This window comes from Haliotis asinina, chromosome 8, assembly GCF_037392515.1.
Source record: "Haliotis asinina isolate JCU_RB_2024 chromosome 8, JCU_Hal_asi_v2, whole genome shotgun sequence".
Lineage (NCBI taxonomy): Eukaryota > Metazoa > Mollusca > Gastropoda > Lepetellida > Haliotidae > Haliotis > Haliotis asinina.
The window spans coordinates 35,575,933-35,589,409 of record NC_090287.1 but is presented as its reverse complement, the minus strand read 5'-3'; the positions used below and the strand labels follow the sequence as shown (position 1 = coordinate 35,589,409).

The following is a 13,477-nucleotide window of genomic DNA, read 5'->3' as shown; positions in this document are numbered from 1 at the left end:
AAAAAGGAATTGCTGTATGTGTGGCTCACTATTACCTATCCCTGAAGACCATCCTCTTGCAGTGCTGGCTTATTTTGGCCATCTCTGAGTAGACATCAGTGGACAACCTAAGGAGACGGCCTATATCAACTTCACGAACTACATCACAGCAACAATCTGCTGTTGACAAATAAGCTGAATATTTACAAAACGAAGCAGGCTGATGCCGTTGTCTTCATCAAATGAGCTTGTTGTGTATACAGTTCCTCTCCTTCGTACAATATATACAATGAATGTGCTAGTGACATTTCTGAACAAGTCTGCTTCAGGCGCCCATTTTTAAGATGATCCAAGATAATGATTCTGCGATATATGTGTGTTCGTAAACAACTTAGTCATCAAACTATAAGTTGTGTTATAACCTCCATGTGAAAATGAAACATACGACGTCTTTATTCTTTATGCTTGTGATTCAACCACTCATGTGCTGTATCAGGTATTCATCAATACAGGATAATCCTTCACGGCACAAACAGATGTGACACGTATGTGACAATGTATTTACCTCAACACCATACCACACTTATCATAACAAAACAATAGGCGTGGCCTTGAAAAGAATCAAGATGAAGATTACATTTCCGTCATACGTGAAGCCTACTGCTTTACATTCGAGACGGGTCTGCATGAGCTATGTCGAATGTTTACCTCTATTTAGCTTTTGTGATTCTCCTTGTTGACTTTAGTGAACAGCAGCCCACAGCTGAAGGTGAAGTATACATACGTGAGGCATATTTAATAGTTACGGTATTTTTTAACATTAGTTTTGAATAACACTACCAATCCGTGAAGGTAAGGTTACGATGGTTGACTTGGTTGACTCATCACCTCGTTACCAGTTGCTCTGGTTGATGCTGATGTGCTGGTTGACTCATCACCTCGTTACCAGTTGCTCTGGTTGATGCTGTTGATGTCAGTAACTGGATTGTCTGGTCCAGGCTCGATGTTTGACAGACCACCATCGTATAGCTGGAATAGTGCTGAAGGGGAATAAAAACGAAAACAGAAAGGTATAACATTTTACTCATTATTGTTTGATTTTTAAATGCATAATGACCAAGGCTTAGTTTGATTGTGTTGCATCGCAGATTTTAAAATTATGATTTTAATGCAAAACGGATTCATAACATTATATAAATCTTGTGCATGTTGTAAATACACGAGAATACAACTTACCCGGATGTCTAACACACTGCAATTTGTTGTTAAGGGTGTGCGTGGTGTGAGAGATCAGTACGTAATGTCACATTTCCTTAATCTGTCGTCAGGCAGATTACGCAGAATTACCTCCCTTCCCTTAAAGGGAATCTCTAGTCAACGAAGGTTGACAAGTTGTTCTTGTCTGGTGCTAAATGTTTAATAAGTCTGAATTATGCCTGTTTAGTTGAGCTGTTATTGTAGGAGAATGGGCCTGATTCTGTATGATTATGTATGGCGGTACGTTGCATTGGATTGTGAACATATACGCATTCAGTTAACCACAATAAAGAAATTGTTGTTTTAGTTTTCAATTGTAATCTGTCGATGACGTAAGTTTACCTAAATATTTTTATTCAATTCGCCATTTTTTCAAATTTCTGGATGATGTATGTCTGCTTCTGGTATGTTTTACTCCATTAGGTCGATTGAATCACTGGTAGCACATGCTGTTTATATTTTATTTTACGTCTGGATTATCACAGTTCAACTTGGAGTGATTATGCGCTGAGACAGGTTCCATGTGACATTTATGACCACATTTAATAGTCTTATGGTTGTATCAGTGAATATCGGTGATAAAACAGATGTTCGCAGAATGGGTAAGCATGTCTTGCACCAGAAACAGCGGAATAGAGACATAATGTGTCCTAATTACAAAATGCAGCTACACGTTACATTGCAAAACTTTTCAATTCATATTAAGATGACATGCAGTTGACAAAATTTCACCATTCCAAACAAGTTTCGTGAACATCTGACATGGGAAAAAGAACATAAGAATATCAGACGCCCGTACAGTTATTACCTATGTGACAACTATCAGACATTTATTTCACAATGAAAGGCCACAGGCCTATAGTACAACAATTCTTCATGTGTGGGTGGTAGTGTATTCCCTCTGAGAATACACGCTTTATGAATATATAGGGACAAACACTGTAATTATTTATCAAACACATAAGCTTGAGATTCAGGGTGTACATGATAATGTTTCTTCATACATCTATACTTAGCATCAAAAGTAACGTCAGTAGATATTCCAAATTTGACAGGCACTTTATTCAATTCATTACAGAATGTGATGCAATAAGTGTATGGAAAAACGGTTTTGTTTACAGTTTCTACACACATTGATGAATAACTAACCAGCATTTCATTGGAATACGTTAACGTTTAATGTCTAAACAGAGTCCTGACTTCAGTACCTCGTGTGACCACCACGGGAGGCAATGACCGCAGCACAACGTCGAGGCATGGAGTGCACAAGTCGATTGATGAATGCCATGGGCACCTGGTTCCACACTCTTAGGAAGGTTTGACGCAGTAAATCAGCAGTGTCTTGGGATGACGTCATTCAACCGCCTTTGAATTTCGTCCCAAAGGTGTTCAATTGGATTTAAATCGGGACTTAGGGCTGGCCACTGCATTACATTGACACCATTCTGCTGTAGGAAGTCCCGTGTAGCCCTTGCAGTGTGGGCTCTGGCATTATCGTGCTGAAACACGTTGTTACGGTGACGAGCAAACTGTGGTATAACGTGGGGTCTGAGGGCTTGGTCAATGTAACGCGCTGCTGTGATGCCGCCTCCTCTTCCAGGACCAAGATTCTGGAATACCACAGGACCAACTCTCTGGTTTAGGCCAATCCCCCCCCCCCCCCCCCCACCCCAAACCATGATGCTGGCACCTCCCCATGCGTCCCTTTCTATCACACACTCGTCTGCGTAACGCTGGCCGCGACGTCGCCAAATTCTTGTTCTGCCATCTGCCGTAGAAATGCAGTACCGACTCTCATCTGTGAAGAGAACAGTTCTCCACTGTCTGTGTCTCCAGTTTTGACGGTACTCCAGTGTGGAGGCCCTGGGGTAACATAGGCCTTCAGCAACCCATGCTTGCCATAAAAGGTGACTATGCTTGTAAGAGGCGACTCAGCGAGAGCAGGTCGTCAGGCTCGCTGTCTTGGTTGACACATGTCATCGGTTCCCAGTTGCGCAGATCGATGCTCATGTTGTTGATCACTGGATTGTCTGGTCCAGACTCGATTATTTACAGACCACCACCATACAGCTTGAACATTGCCGAGTGCAGCGTAAAACCAAACTCACACATTCACTAGTAGGATAACACGTTTATTTACAGATTTATAGTTTATGTACCAGATTTCAGTGCACAATTGTACATTTACGTGTAACATTTGGTTGAGAGCTGGTTGGTAAATGTTGTTTTCAATATTTATCAATGCTAAAAGGTTTGGATCTATAGTATATTACATGGAACACTGCATAGTTAGTCTTGCAACTGATGTTCAGTGTACACTACAACCTAAAATTGTATGTTTCTTTTAATTGGATCCAAACACCAGTTCAGAAAGCTAGAATCGGACGCCATCTGTCTTCACATTGGTTATGCTGAGGTTGTGTCCTCACGCAGTGCGGGAAATCTGGGAGTAATCAATTCATGATTCCACCATGTCCATGTTGTTCGTGTCAGCAAAGATTGCTACGACATTTTCAACATCAGCAGAGTACGCCACCATTTTGACATTCACACCTGCTAAACGTTGATGCACTGCCTAGAAACTACAAAAGTTGCCCATTGCAACGCCAACATGTCATCCAAGTCAATTCAGAAACTCCTAAGAATTCATCTCTCAGCGGACCAATGTATCCCCCATTGTTCCCGCTATGACCACATCTCCCTTGTGCTTCAGTCAAGTCAAGTCATGTTCCATGGACGCCCATCATATTATTCCTGTCAACATTTTCAACATCAGCAGAGTACGCCACTATCTTGACACTCAAACCTGCAAAACGCTGATGCAATGCCTTGTTACTTCAAAACGTGACTATACGCTAACGTGTCATCGAAATCAATTCAGAAACTTCAAAGAATTCAGGACTCAGTTCCCCGGTGTATTTCCCCTTGTTCCCGCTATGGCCATATCTTTCCAGTGCTTCCGTCAACTCAAATCATGTTTATTGTACTCAAGGCCTCCGGCCCACATACAAGGAGCTACATGCATATACATAACATCAAATATTTTGATGCCAAACTATTTTTGTCCAATATATATTTTTAGGCAATTTGTCTTACAACTCCTGTGCTTGAAAACAAGATGACGTCATCTGAAAATGGGGACATGGAATGGTAGCATTATGTCTGCATGTGATTGGTTACCGTTTGAACAGTTTTCTTGGTTTGGGTTGCAAATTCATTGATAAAGAATGTAAATAGAGAAGGACTTAATATATAACCTTGCTTAACTCCTACTTGGCTCACACAAACCTCCACATTGTCATATATACTCAGGAATAATTTTCTAAAGGACACCTTGTTTGTCTAAGTGATTCCGTAGTTTGTTTCTGTTCAGAGAATCGTACGCCTTAGACTAAAATCTACTGCTGGGGAATAAACTGTTTGTCCCCATTAATTAAGATATTTCTGAATAACAGAATTTAAAGCAAATATATGTATCAATAGGAAATGCTTTTCTCCCTGAAATGTGATTTTTAATCTTGTCTACTGCCTTTGCCCATTCAACTAATCTCATTATCTATGGTAGATGTAAATATTTGAGTAAATATGCTTACTAATGTTATGCGCCTATAATTATCAGGTTTATTTTGGTCACCGTTCTCACGCATAGGCATTATCATGCAGGTGGACTATGATTTGGGGACTTATCCCTTTTCCAAAATGATATCCGTTCTAAGAGTATCAGTAACAAATCTGATGATGAAGAATACTTTAAAAATCCGAACATAGCATTGTCTACACCAGAGGATTAGCTTTTCAGTGTGTGATACTATGAAGCATTTCCTCCTTATTGCTTCACGGGGGCGGTGGGTAGCCTAGTTGTTAAAGCGTTTGCTCGTCACGCCGAAGACCCGGGTTCGATTCCCCACATGGGTACAATGTGTGAGGCCCATTTTCTGGTGTCCCCCGCCGTGATATCGCTGGAATATTGCTAAAAGCGACGTAAAACCAAACTCACTCTCTATTACTTCACGATTCAAGAATATCTTTTATGAAGCCTGAGTCAAGATCAGAATTACTCACTTTAATGTCAGAATGGTTACCTGATTCACTGTCAACAATTGTCATTACTATATTGCTGGGTGTGTAAAAAAGGATGTGTTAAATATATGACAAAAGGAACAAAAACTATACTGAATTCTCCTCTTTAACTTTCCTAGGTACTGTCATGGCACTAGATTAAACATTATGTTCGTGTCTTGTATCCAGGATTTGTTTCATGAAGTCTTCATAGCATGGTTTATATAATTGTTGTCCGACTTAAGAGGTTAGGCTTTGTGTTCGTTTGTTTTCCTCTTTGACATATATATGTATATATTTGTATATTGTCCTTCAGTTTGCAACCATAAGCCGGACAGAGGACCATGCACTGCATTTTACCGTCGGTATCACTTCAACCCTGCAACCCAAGCGTGTCAATCGTTTACCTATGGAGGTTGCGGTGGTAACGCCAACAATTTTCAGACCATCACGGACTGTGAGAAAGCCTGTTTCCCAAGTAAGATTGCACATTACATGTTAAGTTTCCTAAATACCAAGCACATTTCCTGATATGATTTGGTTCATATGCTGTTTAACGCCTCATTCAGCAATATTCCAGTTATATTGCAGGGGCCTGTAAACAGATCGAGCCTGCTCCAGATATGATTATTTGCAGTCGACGACCATACAGCTGAAATATTGCTGACTGAGGCGTTAAGCAACAAACTGCCAAGCATTCCAGACTGCCAGAAGGTTGTTCAACGTTATATTTTTATATAAAGCTGTAAAGTGTCATACAATATGTCATATGGACGGATACCATTATTTTTCTTATCAGAAACAATAGCAACTGGATCTGCCAGACGTACAACTTGATCATAGTTTCTTATAAAACCGAGATTATTCGAGACTAACACTTATTTAAATAACTATGTTTAATTCTAACTATATTTAATTCAGATAGTAACTGAGAAATCCTTGAGGAAATCTAGACTTGATTCATTCAGAGCTGTAGCACTTTCGAGAGGGCCAGGTTCGACGGGACATGTGGTTCAGGGACTCTGAGACTATGGTGATTCCTTAGTCGAATGACTGATCGTATTATACTCCTTCTTAAAATTACCAGAACTCTTCTAAACATCAAACACCTTGTGTAGAGGTAAACATTTGAACATTTCGAGTAATCCGAGGCAAAATGACGACCTAATAACCAACACAAAGGGGCCAAGTTTTTCGCCTCAATTGGAAATAATAACTGAAGTAATACCAAGGGTCCACACATTCGCTTCTAGTGAACTATAAATTCGACACATCAAGGTTCGACACAACAGTGTTTGACAATTCACTCCCATTTCTGTTGGCTGTTTTACGCATTTAAAACATGTCAAGGTGTGTTGTTTTCTTCTAGCTTGTGCTGAGCCGTCGGACAGAGGACCATGTAGGCCCATTATCAACCGGTATTTCTTTAATGCTGAAACTAAAACTTGCGAGACCTTTATATACGGCGGTTGTGGCGGTAATTCCAACAACTTCGAGAACGTCACGGAGTGTCAGGACACCTGTATCAATGGTACTTGACTATTCCCGTCTATTCCATAACATACAAATTGACACTACCATCCAGGCTGGAACATCATGAACTATTACGAGTAGCGGATCTGAATCAATATTTTCAAGTATTCTTGATTTGTACATATTGTTTTTTAAAGTTCTCACGTTTGTCCAACATAAATACGACCCGGATGAGAATTGATGTTCATTAACCGATGCTTGTCGTACGAGGCGACTAACGGGATCGGGTGGTCAGCTTTGGTGGACACATCGTATTATATGTCAAATGGGTAAATCGATGCTCATGTTGCTGATTACTGGATTGTCTGGTCAAGACTCGAATATGTAGACGTCATATAGCTGGGATATTGCTGAGTGCGGCGTGAAAGTAAACCCATTCACCCTCATAAGTACTTTGAAAAAAGTCGAGTCGAAAGTATAAGGGCCGGTTGTTATACATTTAATGGCAATAGCAACAATTAAACATGTCCATGTGTTACTATGGAAAAAAAATAAAAAAAATAAAAAATAAATAAAATCAAGTTCAGTTCCAGAGAAGCATGGGTAAGTTCGCTCAACAGATAGTCCCCACTGTCCCCACAATTTGAATAAAAAGAGAACATTTATAGCATAGTTAGTTCATAAACGTTTAATAAACTTGAGTACAACTTGTGAAGCAGATTTCTTGTATACGAAGTCTCTCACCTGAAGACAGATCTATGCGTTCTTTGTACTGGATTTTAGTCACCTGAAATTCTGTGTAATACAACGTTGAAGGCTTTGATTGATTTTCAGGACTGGCACTAAGTAAGGAATCAAGGATATTTCATGAATCCATTTGGCAGATCTCTCTCGTGATTTTAGGTCTCTTTTTTGTTCCAGTGACTCTGATATACATACGCATAAAACGTATTAAACACATCTGAAACGTGTAAAGCACTGACAAGACCGTTTGTGTAATCAACATGGTCTGAGACCTACATTTTTTCTGTCGTTCCCGCCAGAGGTGCGGTGTGGTAGCCTAGTGGTTAAAGCGTTTGCTCGTCACACCGAAGACCTCAGTTCAATTCCCCTGGTGGGTACAATGTGTGAAGTCCATTTCAGGTGTCCCCAGCCGTGATATTGCTGGAATATGGCAAAAAGCAGCGTAGAATACACCCACTCATTCACTTCCCTGTCGTAAGAGCGATGATCTAACTGGAGGAAGTGCCGTAAAATTATATTGTCCCTTAAGCAACTCGTAATTTCTGTCATGGTCAATGTAACTATGTAACAACTAGTCTTTTAAGCCAACTCAACACTGAGAAGTTTCAAGTTTCACAACCACCAATAGCTTAAGTGATTAACAAGTTCCTGCTGGGGTATCATGCAGACAGCACAAATCCAGTCATGTTTCCATGATCCCCACCAGGCATGTGTGGGAAACATCCAGATTTGATGTATGATACAAAATTATATTTTGACTCCCTATTTTGACTTATACCATACGTTCTCGAATGATTTCAGGCTAATACTTGACATGGCTTAGCATGTGTTTATGATGGGCGTAACCGATGGGGTAGGATAAGCTCACCTTTTCGCGAACACCTGGTGTCATCATCACTCTGTCTTAGTGACTCAAAAACACATGCTCTGTCATCGTATCGCATGGTGACAATCACTGGATTGCCTGGTCCAGACGCTGTTTACAAACAACAACATACAGCTGTAAACGCTGTTTACAAACAACAACATACAGCTGTAATGCTGCTGAAACACATATCTATTTATGAAATAGTCAGAGCTGTACAATCTTCTCCGCATTTAGCACAGATTTCTTATGAATGCAGAAAGGGTTTTGTCCCTTCTATTTACGACGGTGTAAGCACTATTGTAGTGTTTGAATGTGTTTGACAAATCGTTATTTCCGACGTTATATGTCGAGTACAATGCCGACGCGATCTGCCTTTTCACTCACTCACGCTGTCATTGTTTTACAGTACGTTGTGATTATTTTGTAGTCTGTAACCTGACACCGGAAGTTGGACCCTGCACGGCACGTGTCCGTCGTTTCGCCTTTGACCCGATTTCGCAAAGGTGTAAGAAATTTATCTACGGCGGCTGTGGTGGCAACGCCAACAACTTCAAAACCATCGATGCTTGTTGGAAAAAATGCAGTCGGGGTGAGCAGGAATAAAGATCTTGATATCCTTGATATGACTTCTCTGTTATGGCTATCACCTCTTTGGCAGGTGTGGGATCATCTACTAAATGGGTTATCTCTGTTACATGGAGTCATTCTATTAAATGGTTTACATACCAGTACTCAGTGTTTGATTCCAACAAAGGTATTCTGTGTATTGCGAAGAGTATTCGGTGTCCAAGATGGCTGGTGAATGTGGATACATCTCTTGTGGTGACGTCGATTCCCAGCCAGCCATTACATGTCAAGTATGTTTACATCAATACACATTTACCCTTGTTGAAATAAGTTTAAAATAAGCAGATATCAAGGGATGGTGGTGGTCACATGGAAAAGCAAATACCAGTCCAGATGAACAATGAAATTCCTTTGCATGTATTTGTGACGGGCTCCTCTGATAGAGCAGGGATCATTCAACTCGTCGCGAAGGCAAGGTGGTATCAGATACCCACGATGGCTTATTCGTTTTGTTTGTTTGTTGCTTAACGTCTCACTCAGCAAGTATTCCAACTGTGTGGCGGCGGTCTGTAAATAGTCCACACTGGACCAGACAATCCAATGATCAACAACACAAGCATCGATCTACGCAACTGGGATACGATGACGTGTATCAACCAAGTCAGCGAACATGACCACTCGAACCCATTTGTCACATCTTACGGCAAGCATTGGATACTGAAGACAGTTCTAACCCTGTATTTTCGTAAGGTACAGTGGTCTCTAAAGACACTTTCATACTTGTGATGGTTTGTCGCTTTCTCTCTGACCCTGTTTTACAGTGAGGAAGTATTAGGTGGAGGAAATACTGCCATGAGGATGCATTACATTGAGGATATGTACGAAGGCCTATGTCAGTAACACTGTATGTACTCGTGATGGCGTCTTTCTGTAATATGTAGAAGGTATACACTTTCTTAGAGGTACAAATGTTTAACACAGACCCTGAGCAGTTTGTACCCTTACTCGTAACACCTTCCACACAAGTTCCTGTCTATAAACCTTCCCTGTGTACAAGTATCCTAAACTGGTTTGCAATAGTTGGAAGAGGAATACTGAAAGTTAAGCAACGTAAAGCCAGCTCTCATATTGATGCAGTGGTAAGATTTATCCACATGCACAAACCATCTTGGACATACTGATGTAAGTGACGATGACTGATACATGTAGTTGTCATAAGATACATTGTCTTTCCCAAATCGTTTACAAACCGAGCTCAGTATGTTTTAGGAGCACATTGGAAAGAACGTATTTGAATGTATGTGACCCGTCTGATTCTGTTGGCCCGTTAACATCCGGGTTAGTAATGATCTCCAGTAACCCATGCTTGTCGCAAGAGGCGACTAACGGGATCGGTTTACACATGCCATTGTATCCCAGTTGTGTAGATTGATACTCATGCTGTTGATCAGTGGATTGTCTGGTGCAGACTCGAGTAATCACAGATTGTCGAGTGCGATGTTAAACAACAAATCAAGATGCAAACAAACAAACAAACAACGTGTATTGGTATATTTCAACACAGTTATTCAAGCAACAATCGTTTGCTCGGTTCATAACTAGAGCTCATGATCTTTTTGTCAAAAACGTGGGCATCGTCTAACGTGTTTCCTGCTATAACACTAAGACTGAATGTATATCTGTAGCGGGGTAAATTATTCTATATCTAACTACACCATTAGTCGGGAATATTTAAACATAAAATATGACGGCTGTACCTCGTTAGGTACCGTGTATGGCGTCACTGTCACCCCAGTCCTGAGCACACTAAGGGACACCCAGTTCGTATTCTGGGCTTGTGTGCGTGTGCGTGTGCGTGTGCGTGTGCGTGTGCGTGTGCGTGTGCGATGTGGTGCGATGTGGGTGCGGGTAGTAGATGTGGGTGGGACCTGAAATATTTATGGGGACTGAATATTTTTAGTTTTATTTTTACAGCTGAAGGCGGATAAACTCTGTGGACGCCTTTTTACCATATTTTGATATAGTTTAGGAAGCGTTGTTTCTGTATTTCAGAGGCTAGCTAGATGCTACTTCGCTAGTCCTGGTAATCTTTGGGTTGGTAACTGCCACTTTGCAGATGAAAGCAATCGCTGAACACGAACAAACCAGCCACGACGTAGTTAAAAGTTTGCCTGGGAACACATGTGTACGTGTATATTGCTGCGTTCTTAGTATGGGTTGTTTAGCTTACCCGGCTCCGTTGCTTGGTGTTCAGATTATAGAATCGTTCCTAACTCCTTAAGCTGTCACCCAATAATACGACAAACGACCTACCCCACGCTCGCCAAATGACTGGAACCGTTGCTCACTGTCCAACAAGAAAGATTCGTGCCTTAAGAAAACAGTTTCATGATATTCCCACAATATTACGTCTGGTCAATCGCGTCATATTGTGCGGGGACTGTGGGATAGCCAAGTGGTTAAAGCGTTCGCTCGTCACGCTGATGGCCCGGGTTCGATTCCCCACATGGGTACAATGTTGACGTCAATTTGTGGTGTCCTCCGCCGTGATGCTGCTGGACTGTTGCTAAAAGCGGCGTAAAACTATACCCACTCATGTTCTGCGCTGCTCTAAACAGAAGATTAAAATAATTATCATAATGACACTTATTTAACGCCGAATGCCAACCTGCATGGGTATGATCTAAGCCATACAGTGTGATGCACATTACTACCCCGGATAACCCAAGTCAAGATTACCTAGAAGGTTATAAGTCATATGTCCTATTCTACTGGATACCCATGGTCTGCTGGGGAAACAGAAGCACATCGAACCAGATAACTTGTCTTGGGTGAGATCACATGCATCATAATAGTGCATTGTTGTAGAGCAGACCAGATCACTTGTCATGACAACCCATCTAAAAACTACCCGCGCCAACCCATCTAAAAACTACCCGCGCCCATTTTCAACTGATTTGTGACCTAGGTCCCATGCACCACCACACACCATCAAGATACTATCTAGTTGATATGCAAACAAGATAAGAGGAGATAAATTGTAACTGCAAATACAAACGCTACCTCACGGGCTGACACAGCTTTTTGAGAAAGGGGTTGGGGTAGGGGTGGGTTGCACATTTTTGAGAAAAGGGTGGGTGGGGATGGGGGATGCACACTTCATTTTCACCCCAGTTTCAATGAGCATTTAACAATATTTCGGGAAAAGGTAGGGTGTGCACCCCTCCACTCGCCTCTGGATCCGCCTATGTACCTAGCTGGTGGTTTCACGGTGCATTGTATGATTTCGTGACTGTTTGTTATCTCACAGTCGTTGAAGAGCAGGAAGGTCAAATCAACATAAATTAAATCTAAGACGAGTTCGTGTACTTCATTGGATAAGAATGTTCACATGCTGGGTACATACCTGTCTGGACATTGAGTGAGTGAGTCCGTCAGTCAGTTAATATTGATCTCCACATGACGATACGGTGAACTCTTTTGAATTGTACAGAGGGAATCCATGATCTACTGTTGACAGATTCGCATTATAAATGAAGATCATTCCTTGAAAAAAATAAAAGGATAAGGGGTGAAAATGTTGTTAAAAAGACAGGCAATTATGAAAGAAAGTCCGGACTTACCCATGATAACCGCTACAAAGTTTGGACAAGCCCTAAATGCCATCTAAATATAAAGCTTTCGAACCTGTGGGGCTTACAAGAAAGAAATGGCTTTCTGCTCGACCGAAAGAGTCTATACTTGAAGAAGGAATGGTGGGTATGACAGGATTTGGTGTTCGTCACTGTGTTTTAAGTGTACGTTGAATGTAAAGAAATAGTGTTGGGAATTGGTTGAAATGCCGCAGATCATTGACTGACTGATTGATTGATTAATTGATTCATTACCAAGGAGCAATCATCCAAGAAGAATGGTTATCGTCATTTTTCTGATTTTCAGGTGATTACCAAAATTCACATCCAAGTAAAATGATACAACCTGCTATTTTAAAGTGATGACTACTGTATCATGAACATAAACTCCTGTAGTCTTTAAGAAATATGCAGCCATGACTTTTCAGCACGTGAAGTGAGTTTTCTACCAATTAAACACATTTTCAAACATAGACAGCGCTAACATATGTTCTTCCATAGGCGTTTCAAACTCTAAAGCAATTGTTCCAAAATAGTTTGTGTTCGATATTGAGAAAATATGATCGATTGCTTGATCGGTCGGTCATTGCGACCAATCTTCGAATATTTTCAATTCACCGGAACACCATGAAAGTGAGAGTAGACTTTACCATTGATAATGGCCATCGATAATATACATACAGTCAACTGAAAACTGGTACGAAGCGAAAACAAACCCCCAAAACAAACACACACACGCACACACGCACACACACACACACACACGCACGCACGCACGCACGCGCGCGCGCACGCACACACTGAAATACAACTACATACCTTACGCTTTCTAGTGCATATATAGCGGAAGCTGTCTAAACCGGAATTCTTTGGGACTGAAGGAAGATTACGGTTAAGA

At 41.1% G+C, this 13,477-nt stretch overlaps 1 protein-coding gene across 1 annotated transcript; it reads left to right on the top strand.

Annotated features, from left to right (window-relative positions):
* Nucleotides 1-669: 669 nt before the first annotated feature.
* LOC137295237 (carboxypeptidase inhibitor SmCI-like) lies at nt 670-8,983 on the top strand. The gene is made up of 4 exons (XM_067826554.1): nt 670-748; nt 5,612-5,773; nt 6,665-6,826; nt 8,808-8,983. Exons 1-4 carry the CDS (start codon nt 673-675, stop codon nt 8,981-8,983), a joined length of 576 nt encoding a protein of 191 aa, XP_067682655.1. The 5' UTR covers nt 670-672.
* Nucleotides 8,984-13,477: the final 4,494 nt, after the last annotated feature.